General features: G+C 33.8%; 5 protein-coding genes across 6 annotated transcripts in view; 2 read left to right on the top strand and 3 right to left on the bottom strand.

Annotated features, from left to right (window-relative positions):
- LOC145322978 (uncharacterized) overlaps window positions 1–10,901 on the top strand; it is a 29,906-nt gene that overhangs the window by 4,061 nt on the left and 14,944 nt on the right. The gene's annotated exons all lie outside the window — the stretch shown is intronic.
- Window positions 18–1,200, bottom strand: LOC145321919 (uncharacterized). Its single transcript, XM_080163582.1, has 3 exons — window positions 794–1,200; window positions 528–667; window positions 18–409 (listed from the first exon to the last, which is right to left on the bottom strand). The coding sequence occupies exons 1-3, from the start codon at window positions 1,053–1,055 to the stop codon at window positions 116–118; spliced, it is 696 nt and encodes a 231-aa protein (XP_080019708.1). The 5' UTR covers window positions 1,056–1,200; the 3' UTR covers window positions 18–115.
- On the bottom strand, window positions 2,300–2,859 carry LOC145321921 (uncharacterized). The gene is made up of 2 exons (XM_080163584.1): window positions 2,696–2,859; window positions 2,300–2,555 (listed from the first exon to the last, which is right to left on the bottom strand). The coding sequence occupies exons 1-2, from the start codon at window positions 2,857–2,859 to the stop codon at window positions 2,300–2,302; spliced, it is 420 nt and encodes a 139-aa protein (XP_080019710.1).
- Window positions 3,731–6,729, bottom strand: LOC145321920 (uncharacterized). Of its 2 annotated transcripts, XR_013880452.1 has the most exons (5): window positions 5,175–6,729; window positions 4,828–4,911; window positions 4,191–4,310; window positions 3,857–4,088; window positions 3,731–3,775 (listed from the first exon to the last, which is right to left on the bottom strand). XR_013880452.1 is itself a non-coding variant. In XM_080163583.1 (4 exons), the coding sequence occupies exons 1-4, from the start codon at window positions 5,402–5,404 to the stop codon at window positions 4,019–4,021; spliced, it is 504 nt and encodes a 167-aa protein (XP_080019709.1). In that variant the 5' UTR covers window positions 5,405–6,729; the 3' UTR covers window positions 3,731–4,018. The 2 variants fall into 2 exon arrangements, 1 of the variants encoding a protein (XP_080019709.1); XM_080163583.1 differs by having other exon boundaries at window positions 3,731–4,088.
- Window positions 6,905–9,447, top strand: LOC145323445 (uncharacterized). Its single transcript, XM_080165848.1, has 4 exons — window positions 6,905–7,461; window positions 7,736–7,826; window positions 8,654–8,788; window positions 9,170–9,447. Exons 2-4 carry the CDS (start codon window positions 7,763–7,765, stop codon window positions 9,445–9,447), a joined length of 477 nt encoding a protein of 158 aa, XP_080021974.1. The 5' UTR covers window positions 6,905–7,461; window positions 7,736–7,762.

Here is a 10,901-nt window from a genome sequence, read left to right as displayed (position 1 = left end):
CAGTTCTAATTTTTAATTAAGGGAACGAGAGAAGAAATAATTTATTTAGTTTAAATTTTAATAAACTTCTATTTGTTACCTTTCTCTTTTGTTTAATTAAGGGACAGAGAGAAATTTAAATTGGTAATTTTGTTAGTTTTAAATTGTTGTTAAAATTATAATTAACTTTTTTGGGTTTACCTTTCTGATCCTGCACGGATTTTTTCACCTTCTGAAGTAGTGGTTTGTTGTCAAACAACTCTAAGAACCGCTTTATCATGTTCATTCTGGAGCTCCATCTCGTCTCCACGTATCTGGTAAGCATACGTTGTCCACTCTCTACCAAAATGCGACGCAGCTTCTTGTTATTCATAATTTTACTGACCAGCTTTGCCAGGTTAATTATGGTTCTGTTGTACCCCTTCCCTTTCTAAAAAAATATAATATTTGTTAATTTTCACGTTTTTGTATAATTTATTATTTAACTTTTTAAGTTACTGTATAAGTTATTTAGTTGGTTCTATTAATCATTTAATTAATTTACTTACAAGTTTGGCAGCCTGCTTCAACGCCAACTCCACTTGGTGGTTGAGGCAAACACCTCCCACTATAAGTCCACATTTCTGCTCATCACATTTCATTGTTCTTTGGATGTTCTCTTCTATTAGTTTCCCGAAATTTGTGATTGCTGAAAAGAAATAATTTAATAAATTAATATAATTTAGTTAAATGCATTTCGTGAAACTACCCCTGTAAATCATTAAATGTAATTCATTGAATTTTTTGGGAATGAATTTAATTTAACTTTACTTACCCTCTCTTTGTTGTGGATCTTTGATGGCGATGGACCTGTAGAAAATCGCACTTGATATGCCGCCATCGCCGCCATCGCCTTGTCTTGTTCCTGCCAGGGTTTCTTCATCTCCATCCTGACCCTCACCTTCGGCTTCTACAACACCATCCTCAACCTCATCTAACTCTTCTATAAACAAATCCAACGGGATTTCATCTTCACTATCAGCCTCAGGTGTGTCTTCCTTATCACTATCATCATCACTGACTCCCTCATGGTTCATGAAACTTGTATACTCTGTGGGGGTTTTCCCGTGCTCTTCATTGAGTATCTTGACGGACTAAAGAATGAAAAATAAATTAATGATTTACTTTCTAATGGTATTGTTTTATAATATTAATTCTCGTATTCATTCAAATATTCATCTAAAAAAACTTGTTTTATCTTACAATTGTACATTTTACATCCGCGGAAAGCCATTTAAAATACGATGCGAGAAAAAACTATTAAATAGTTATGATTTTATAATTATAATTTATAATTTTTCATTACCTTTACACAGTTGGCAGCCGAGTCGGATGTGGAGCTGAGAAGTTGATAATGCTCAAGCCCAAACGTTTTCAACAGTTCTTCGAAATATTCGTAGATGCTGCGGCCGGAAGCATCGGGTTTAGGCATCTAAACATAAGTAATTAATCAAATTATCATTTAGGTATTTGTGGTCATTCTAAATTTCTAAGAATTAATTTTAAACTTATACCTGTTCACAGGCGAGCAACAATTCTTTGGGACCGTCTGCATCGGTATAGTTTGCAGTTACTGAAAAATTAGTAATTCTTTTATATTATTCATTCATAATAGTTTACTTTACTTTATTTAATTCAGGTTATGTAGCTGCTGCAGTTGTAATTGCATTAATAAATAATAATAGTTTATTTATTTTATTTAGGTTACCTGCAATGAAGTCGGTGTGGTGAACATTGCCGAAGTCGAAGGAAAGGTGCACACCTGCGGAAACAAAGATAATATTGATTATTTAAAATAATTAAATATTAACATTTTTTCCGCAGGTGTGCACCTTTCCTTCGATTTCGGCAATGTACACACCCGCGGAAGTGAAGATAATTTAAATTAATTATTTGTTATTTCTTTCAGATTTTGAAATTATTTAGTAATGTTTTAGTTTATAAATTATAATACTTAATAGTTAATAGTTATTAATACCTTTATTTTCTAAAATCTTCTTGAAGGATTCCATGTAATACTTGTGCTGCCCCTGCAGCCAGTTATGAAGCTGTTTGCTGGTGGGTGCATCCTGCTTCTTGCCTTTCTCAAGTAAACCGACCTGCTTGGCGACGATATGGTCAAAGGCATTGGCATCCATATCCTTAAAGCGAATTTTTTAAAGTTAGTATGTTTTTCAACCTATTTTTAAAAAATACACTATTCTAACTGACATGAAGATATATTTCGATTTTAGCAATCATTTTCAATTAATTTTGTTTAAAAAAATATAGGTATGAGACATTAGATAACAGCAAATATGATCAAAAATATTAAACATACATTTACCTTAAAGCGAAGGAAACTTTCATTATTAACCAGTTTTCCTGTTATGTGGCGCAGCGTTTCTAGGGCAGTGACGTATATTTTGACTTCATGGATAACTTCAGCATCTGCCTGGGCCTGTTGAAACTTCCTCTGAAAGCTGGCCAGGTTCACTCCCTTCCTATACTCTCGGTAAACATCTCTGTGGTCATTGATCCAGTGATGGCGAAACCTCCTAAACAGGTAAGCAATTAATATTATTTTTTTTTAGCAAAGCTACTCTATAATTCACCTTGTCCGTCAGTATATATTTTTAATCAATGTTTATGAATACTTAATACATCGTGTTATTTTATGTCAACTTAATATTATTACCTAAGAAGGTTAGTTTCTTGATTTATAAAATCTTTCCTTCCATCTGGATCTGTGGGGCATTCTTTCACGTGGTATGTGCCATCCCAGGTATGGAAGTTACAGTATTTGCACCCCCGCCCCCACGGGGTCTTATTCTGACCCTTTCCAGGGTAGTTGGGGATCATGTAAGCATGATCTTCAAGCACTTTAACCAAGTAGACATAAACCTGAAGTAATTTTAATTTTATTAAACATTTTATTTAATAATCTCACACCTGTAACTCTTTTTTTAGTTGTGTTCCTTTCTTGACTTTTAGTTTTGCTTTCAAAAAGTGTCACTTTTGCCCCCCCCCCCCCCCCTCTACATTTTATTATTATTTTTAGTATTTATGTTTGTACCTTATCACCATTACTATATGTTATCCTCTTCCCATCAAGGCGGTCATAGAGCGAGTGTGTGTCCCCTTGTACTGTACCCACGCAGTCTAGGTAATCAATAGAACAGTTAATTTAATATATTATAGGTAAAGTAAGACAAACTAGTATTCTAGAAATTTATGTATTTACGGTTGAGATTGTATGGTTATTAATTATAAATATAATATAATGTATTTTATTTAAGTACAGACAAATAGACATCCTGTCAATTAAATTTTTAATGTTACTACCTATGTTATTGATATTAATTATACTAATTTAAGCTTACCTCTGATGAACATACGTTCCGTACTGTCACTGTTCATCTTGGGTTTATTCTTGGATCCTGCTTTACGGCCACCTCTCCCTTTTGGCTTTTCTCCAGCTGGGGATGACTGTGCTGAAGAAGGTGTGTCTCCAGCTGGTGTTGTAGGTGTGGCTGCGGCTTTAGGTTTGGCTGCGGCTTTAGGTGTGGCTGTTGTACTTGTACGGCCACCTCTCCCTTTTGGCTTTTCTCCAGCTGGGGATGACTGTGCTGAAGAAGGTGTGTCTCCAGCTGCGGCTTTAGGTGTGGCTGTTGTACTTGTAGGTGATGGAGACGGCGGCGGCGTTACGTTGAGTGGGCGCATTGGTGATGTATCTGGTGTTGTTTGTGAAGCTGGTTGTGGGCTTGCTGGTTTTGACCTTAAAATAATTAATTAATATTATTTTTCCCTTGCCCTCTGGACAAAATATAAAAATTATTTGGCTACTTGTTTTTTTTACCTCGATTGGGGAGAAGGTTTGGGGGGTGAAGTTGGATTTTCAGGTTCTGGGCTGTCAGGTTTTGACCTTAAAAAAATAGCCTATTATTTTAATTATTAATTAATATTATTTTTCCCTTGCCCTCTGGACAAAATATAAAAATTATTTGGCTACTTGTTTTTTTTACCTCGATTGGGGAGAAGGTTTGGGGGGTGAAGTTGGATTTTCAGGTTCTGGGCTGTCAGGTTTTGACCTTAAAAAAATAGCCTATTATTTTAATTATTAATTAATATTATTTTTCCCTTGCCCTCTGGACAAAATAAAAAAAAATTATTTGGCTACTTGTTTTTTTTACCTCGATTGTGGAGAAGACTCTGTTCTTCTTTTCTTGACCCTTGGAGGTGAACACAACTTTGTTATTATTCGCTTCCGTTCACGTTGTGGATCAGCTATTTTTGAAGTGACTGGAGTGCAACTGAAATTAAATAAATAAATAAATTTTCAATTTCTCTGGTTCTTTTTAGAACCAACCAAATTTACCAAATTTGGGATTATATTCTAAAAAAAAATGGCCTCTCTTGGTGTGTAGAGCACCGAGAGTTGCTGAACATGGAAGGAATGCGCCCCGGAGGATGGATGGAGGACCCAACCTAACCTGACCAAAAGTAAGTAAGGATATTTTTTTAACATTTACCTACCCTAAGATAAAAAGTTACTGTAAAAATACAATACTTTTCATAATCCCATTTATTATAATTTTATTAGGGGTATGCATTTGAGCTTAATAGTAAATAAAAAGTAAAAATACGACGAAACCCACTAATTTTATAAGGGGTAGTTTCACGAAATGCATTTGAGCTTAATAAATAAAAAGTTACTGTAAAAATCCCATTTCTATACTTTTTTTAGCATGGGTAGATGCACTTCGTGAAACTACCCCTTTTAGTTTTTTTATAACATTATTAAATATAAAATGAAAATATTATTATTACCTAATGTTATCACTGGGGGTTATTTTTTTTGTGGGGGTCCCCAACCCCTCCTTCTCCTCCAACATTACCGACCCTGGAGTGCAACTGAAAATTAAATAAATAAATAACATTTACCTACCCTAAGATAAAAAGTTACTACTTTTCATAATCCCATTTATTATAATTTTATTAGGGGTATGCATTTGAGCTTAATAGTAAATAAAAAGTAAAAATACGACGAAACCCACTAATTTTATAAGGGGTAGTTTCACGAAATGCATTTGAGCTTAATAAATAAACTTCGTGAAACTACCCCTTTTAGTTTTTTTATAACATTATTAAATATAAAATGAAAATATTATTATTACCTAATGTTATCACTGGGGGTTATTTTTTTGGGGGGGGACCCCAAACCCTCCTTTTCCTCCAACATATCAAGGTCAACCTCATCCAAAACATCGGGTATGCTTGCATCGGGGATCGTCTTACGTTCACGCAAACTACGAGTACGCGTAACTGAAGAGTCAGGCATAGCTTGGACAACCTCACTGTCATCATCGTCACCTACTATAACTTTATTAGAGTCAGGCTCAGCCATTCTCTAACGATGTTGTAACTGAACTAAAACTAAAAAAAAAGATTAATATTAATTATGACTTTATGACTTTAAGCCTAAGGTGGTGAGAAAGAATGGCCAGGTTACCGCTTACATTGGATGATTGGGGGAAGAAAAGGGTTAACAACTTAACAGTAACTCCGCCCATAATTTTATTTTTTGGAATAGTAAGGGATAAAATAAACACACATAAAAGAAAGTGTGGGGGGGGGGGGGGGTATAACTAATCCAATTACTACGAAGTACGAGGGAAATCATGGGATGTGTTGGAAAATATTTATATGACATGTAAGACTAAGAATTCTCCTAATTTCCCCTTGAGGAGGGGGGAGGATTTGATGCTTAATCTGCAGAAGGGGTAATTTAACACTTAATTTACCCTCCGTAAAAGATTAAAGATTAAAAGATTAAAGATTATTTGAAACCTGCCCCACCCCCCTTTTTCAACACTTCTTATTTGAATATAATTATATGTAATCTTTTTTTCTCCACCCATCATAACGTAATGGTTAGGAGGAGGGGGGGGGGGGGGAACCAACAAGATTTAATTTGGATTTAATACGATGAAATTTTAGTAAATAAATTAGCCGTTAGAGGCTGGATATTTCAAATTGTTTTTCAATTTATACTTAAGTTTCACCATTCATTGGTAAGAAAAGTTAAAAATTATATTTCAAGTTTTAGAAACCTATTTTTAAGAAAAGTTACATTTGAGATGAATAGAATTAAAAAAGTATTCGGTAATGTAGACAAACAAAATTGCTTCATAGTTACATATTGGAAGTTACATAACATTCAAGGATTACCATTGACATTGTCAGCTTTGAGGTCACTTTATGAAGGCTTTTTGGCCAATTATAGAATAGATGGATGATAATGATATGATGAATATCTGTATCATTTCATATCTTTTAAAAACAAAGTTTTATACCAACGTTTTCTTTTTGGTTTGCTCAACAATTTTGGGGAATTTTGGGACTTGGTTGCTTCATTAAGTTGAGTGTAAAAACGTTTCAACTATGAATTGTTATTTACAAAAGGGGTAATTTTGTGCATCATCATTGGGAGTGTACATCAATTTATCGGCCATTATAATATAAGGTTATAATTTATAAAGGTGTCATATATATAAACCTTTCTTAAAAGTTAAAAAAAAACTCTCTCCCGTCACCCAGCATTAGTGGAAAATTTTTATAAAGGAAAATTTAAATAAATAAAGGGGGGTTATAATAAAGGTGTCGTCATATATATATTATGGAAAATTTTTATAAAGGAAAATTTAAATAAATAAAGGGATTATTCTTTGTATTTTTTTTTGGGGGGGGGGGGGTTATATTCAAAATCAAGTTCAACCCTTTCTTTTCATATATTCTATGTATAATAAATAAAGGTGTCGTCATATATATATTATGGAAAATTTTTATAAAGGAAAATTTAAATAAATAAAGGGATTATTCTTTGTATTTTTTTTTGGGGGGGGGGGTTATATTCAAAATCAAGTTCAACCCTTTCTTTTCATATAGCAACCCTCCTTAAAAGGGGAGGGGGGGGAGACTAGAGTAAAATAAACAGCCCATTGCCCTTCCCTTTATTTTGGGGGGGGGGGACTATAAAGGTGTTAACTGTTACTTACATGTAAAACCCTTTTCCCCCACCCATATATGTTTGGATATTGACCTCTCGGATGCCACTTATTTTAAAGGGTATGTAAAGATAAAATTTTTTCATATTAGACTATTAGACTATTAGTATTAACAAATTAAAAATCTTAACATTTTCTAAATAATAAATATCGAAGATTGATTTTACGGCATTAGGTTGGTTTATTCGAAGATTGATTTTACGGCATTAGGTTGGTTTATAAAGATAATTTACATTTTACAAATTTGTAATTTAAAGTTAAATAGTAGGTTGGCGACGAACGAGACATGGGCCAGCCAACTTCAAGTTACTTGGATACTAAGGGGAGAAGAAACGGCGGCGCAACCGCCGAAAACTGCCGAGAAAAGGCAAAATAAATTTCAGCGGCTTATCGGAAGGTAATGAGGAAATTACATTTTTGCATACAACCCCTTTATTTTAATGGCTTTCTCTACCTTTTGACCGCCTTTCTCTTTGTTTTAATGCGTAATTAGTTCTTATATACGCATAAAAATAAACTTATAAACTTAATTATTTTTTAATATTTGATTTTGCAGTGTTTTTATACGTATATTGTGAACGTTTTGGTGAAATTGAATTGAAATTGAAATTAATTATATCTGCATTTGCATTATGAAAAATAAAATACTAATTATTAAATTATTATTTCAGTATAAATATCCGAACGATCAACGAATAATGAAATCTAGAGTACCCAGCAGCACGAAACGAAGGAGCCAGCGAATACTTGAACGACGTCAAGGTATAATATATATTGAATTCTATTTATTTTTAGTTATTTATTTATTAGGATGTAGTTACGTACGATTTAGAAAGCGAAGCAACTCTATAATCATTACCAGAATGTCCGTAAATGCATAACCATAACCATAAACAATTATAAACATGACATTATACAAGTGTTAATGTCCGTTTGTCCTACCTTTTCAGAGCTTCGCTTTTATGGATGTTGTCATCCTTGTTTTTATAGTTATAACTTATTCCACAAAGTGTAATATAATGAATAAATAATCCTTATACTAAAGGATCGCGCTAACCGATGAACCGATCGGGTTCTCCTTTTTACCTTTTTAAAAGCGAAGCTTTTCTATAATTATGGTCGGTCCGTCCGATTTAGAAAGCGTAGCAACTCTATAATCATTACCAGAATGTCCGTACGTTCATTTTAAACATGTTGATTTTTCGTCCGAGATAGTTAGCTTTTATTCGTTAATTTAGGCATGTTAGAATTGTCCTATCGATTTCAAACTTTGCATGATGTAGTTACGTACGATTTAGAAAGCGAAGCAACTCTATAAGCATTACCAGAATGTCCGTACGTCCCTTTTAAACATGTTGATTTTTCTACTTTTATAACAACAAAATTTTATGTGATCTAATTATCCGTTTGATCTGGTTTTTGGTATATTGATTCCTTGGACAACAAAGAATAATATTATAAGCGAAGCAACTCTATAATTAAGTCCTAGAAATGTAAGTATGACCATAAACATTATCCTGTATGAAGCAGTTTTCCAACAAATTTACTTAAAATTTTGCTTCGACTCTATACATTTATAATTTATTAAGGTGTCGCTGTTCCTCTTCCTGTTCCTGTTGAGGCCCCCCTCCGAGATGATCCGGTTGTGGCTGCTATTGCACCCCAGCCTGATGACCAGCGTCGAGTTCGACGACAACCGCGCCGTAATGCTGCAAGACAATTAGGTAGGTATTATATATAATACGTTTGTCCAGTAACCTTACTCTAAAATAATAAATTCACCTTTTGGAATTAATTTAATTAATTAATTGCGTTGAGATATTTTATGGTTTGGAAAAAATAACCATTTATTTTAAATTAATAGTAAATATCATACAGAATTGCTTACATGATTATTATAAAACAAGGATGAAAACATCCATAAAAGAGAAGCTCCAAAAAATGCGTCAAAAAATCTAAGCTGGATCTTTAATTAAAATGTATTTTTTTTGGCTTTTATGGAACTAATTGTAATCTACAGAAGGGAAAATCACTGGGGATGTACATCGATCTATCGACCACCCTCCTGAGAGATTTTAATTTTAATTTTGATTTAATTTATTAAGGTCAACAGGTTATCCAACAGATGGGGAACCATAATAATGTTGGTGTTGCTCCGGGCCCGGCTCCCCATCAAGCACCACAGCCCCCGCAACAACAGCCGGACCCCCCACAACAACCAGACGCCATTCCAAACCCCCCCCAAGAGCCCCCCCAAGAGCCCCCCCAACAGCCCCCGCCACAGCAAGAACGTCAACCTCAACGTGTGCAACCTATTTTCAATTTGACAATAGGTGCGCACGCCACAGTAAATATCAACAATAATACATTTCAATTCTATTGATTATTGTTGATATTTACTGTTAATTTATTGTTATTTTGTGTTGTTATCCCCCCCCCCCCCCCCCCGACTAAATGACTGGATTAGGTTAGGCTAGGTTAGGTTATATGGCTAGGGGGCCGAGCGCCCGCGGTTATTTTTATTGGTGGGGGGGGGGGGGGATAAAAATTGTAAAAATAAATCTATTTTGTATTTTGTATATACTATTTTTGATATATTTACTTTATTTACTAGAATTCCAATTATCCCCCCCCCCCCCCCCCCGACTAAATGACTGGATTAGGTTAGGCTAGGTTAGGTTATATGGCTAGGGGGCCGAGCGCCCGCGGTTATTTTTATTGGTGGGGGGGATATTTTCAAATTTTGTATATACTATTTTTGATATATTTATAATACTTTATTTACTAAATTTGCAGATTTTTTAAAGGGGTAGTTTCACGAAATGCATTTAAACTTAATTTAGTGAACCGCATATTTTATCCTGGTTAAATGGTTAAACTACATTTATATGGCATATATTTGAAAAAATTTCAATTTTCTACCACATAGTTTTTAAAATGTCAAGACTTGAAAATCGTCTTTTTAAATTGCATATATCACAAAAAAGACAATTTTAAGGTCTTGATATTTTAAAAACTACGTGGTAGAAAATTGAATTCATTTCAAATATATGCCATATAAATGTAGTTTACCCATTTAACCAGGATAAAATATGCGGTTCACTAAATTAAGTTCAAATGCATTTCGTGAAACTACCCCTTTTCTTTAGTTTTAATATTTTCATTTAATTTTTTTTTCAATTTCATTGTTTCATTTTTTAGTAGCAAATCTACTTTATATTTCTAAATGTAAATATGTCTGTCTGTCTGTCTGTTTTTTTTTCGTTTTTCAATTTCATTGTTTCATTTTCATTTTGTATTTCATAAATTCATTCATTTCATTTCATATTCATATTCGTGATACAAATAAATGTGATAAGAAACTCGAAATAATACACTTTTTTTATTTTATTCATTCTTATGGTCGGTCCGTCCGATTTAGAAAGCGTAGCAACTCTATAATCATTACCAGAATGTCCGTACGTCCATTTTAAACATGTTGATTTTTCGTCCGAGATAGTTAGCTTTTATTCGTTAACGATGCAAGAAATAGCTATCTATTGATAATTTTAAATACGTGGAACGCTTACCTAACCTACCTAAGTTTTATCAAATAACTATATCAAACGTCTCTCTTCCTTCCTTGGATACAAACGGCTGCGCCCCTAGCATTTAGAGGCTCTATATTCGAACCTACCTACCTACCTACCTAAGTATATCAAATAACTATATTATATCAAACGTCTCTCGAGTATCTTCCTTGGATACAAACGGCTGCGCCCCTAGCATTTAGAGGCTCTATATTCGAAGGGATATGAAAGGGCAGAAAAATAGCCTAAAACCATCTAAGGACCTATA

Source organism: Acartia tonsa, chromosome 6 (assembly GCF_053477335.1).
Source record: "Acartia tonsa isolate MP-2025a chromosome 6, ASM5347733v1, whole genome shotgun sequence".
In the NCBI taxonomy this organism is placed as follows: Eukaryota; Metazoa; Arthropoda; class Copepoda; order Calanoida; family Acartiidae; genus Acartia; species Acartia tonsa.
This window is presented reverse-complemented; position numbering and strand designations above follow the sequence as displayed.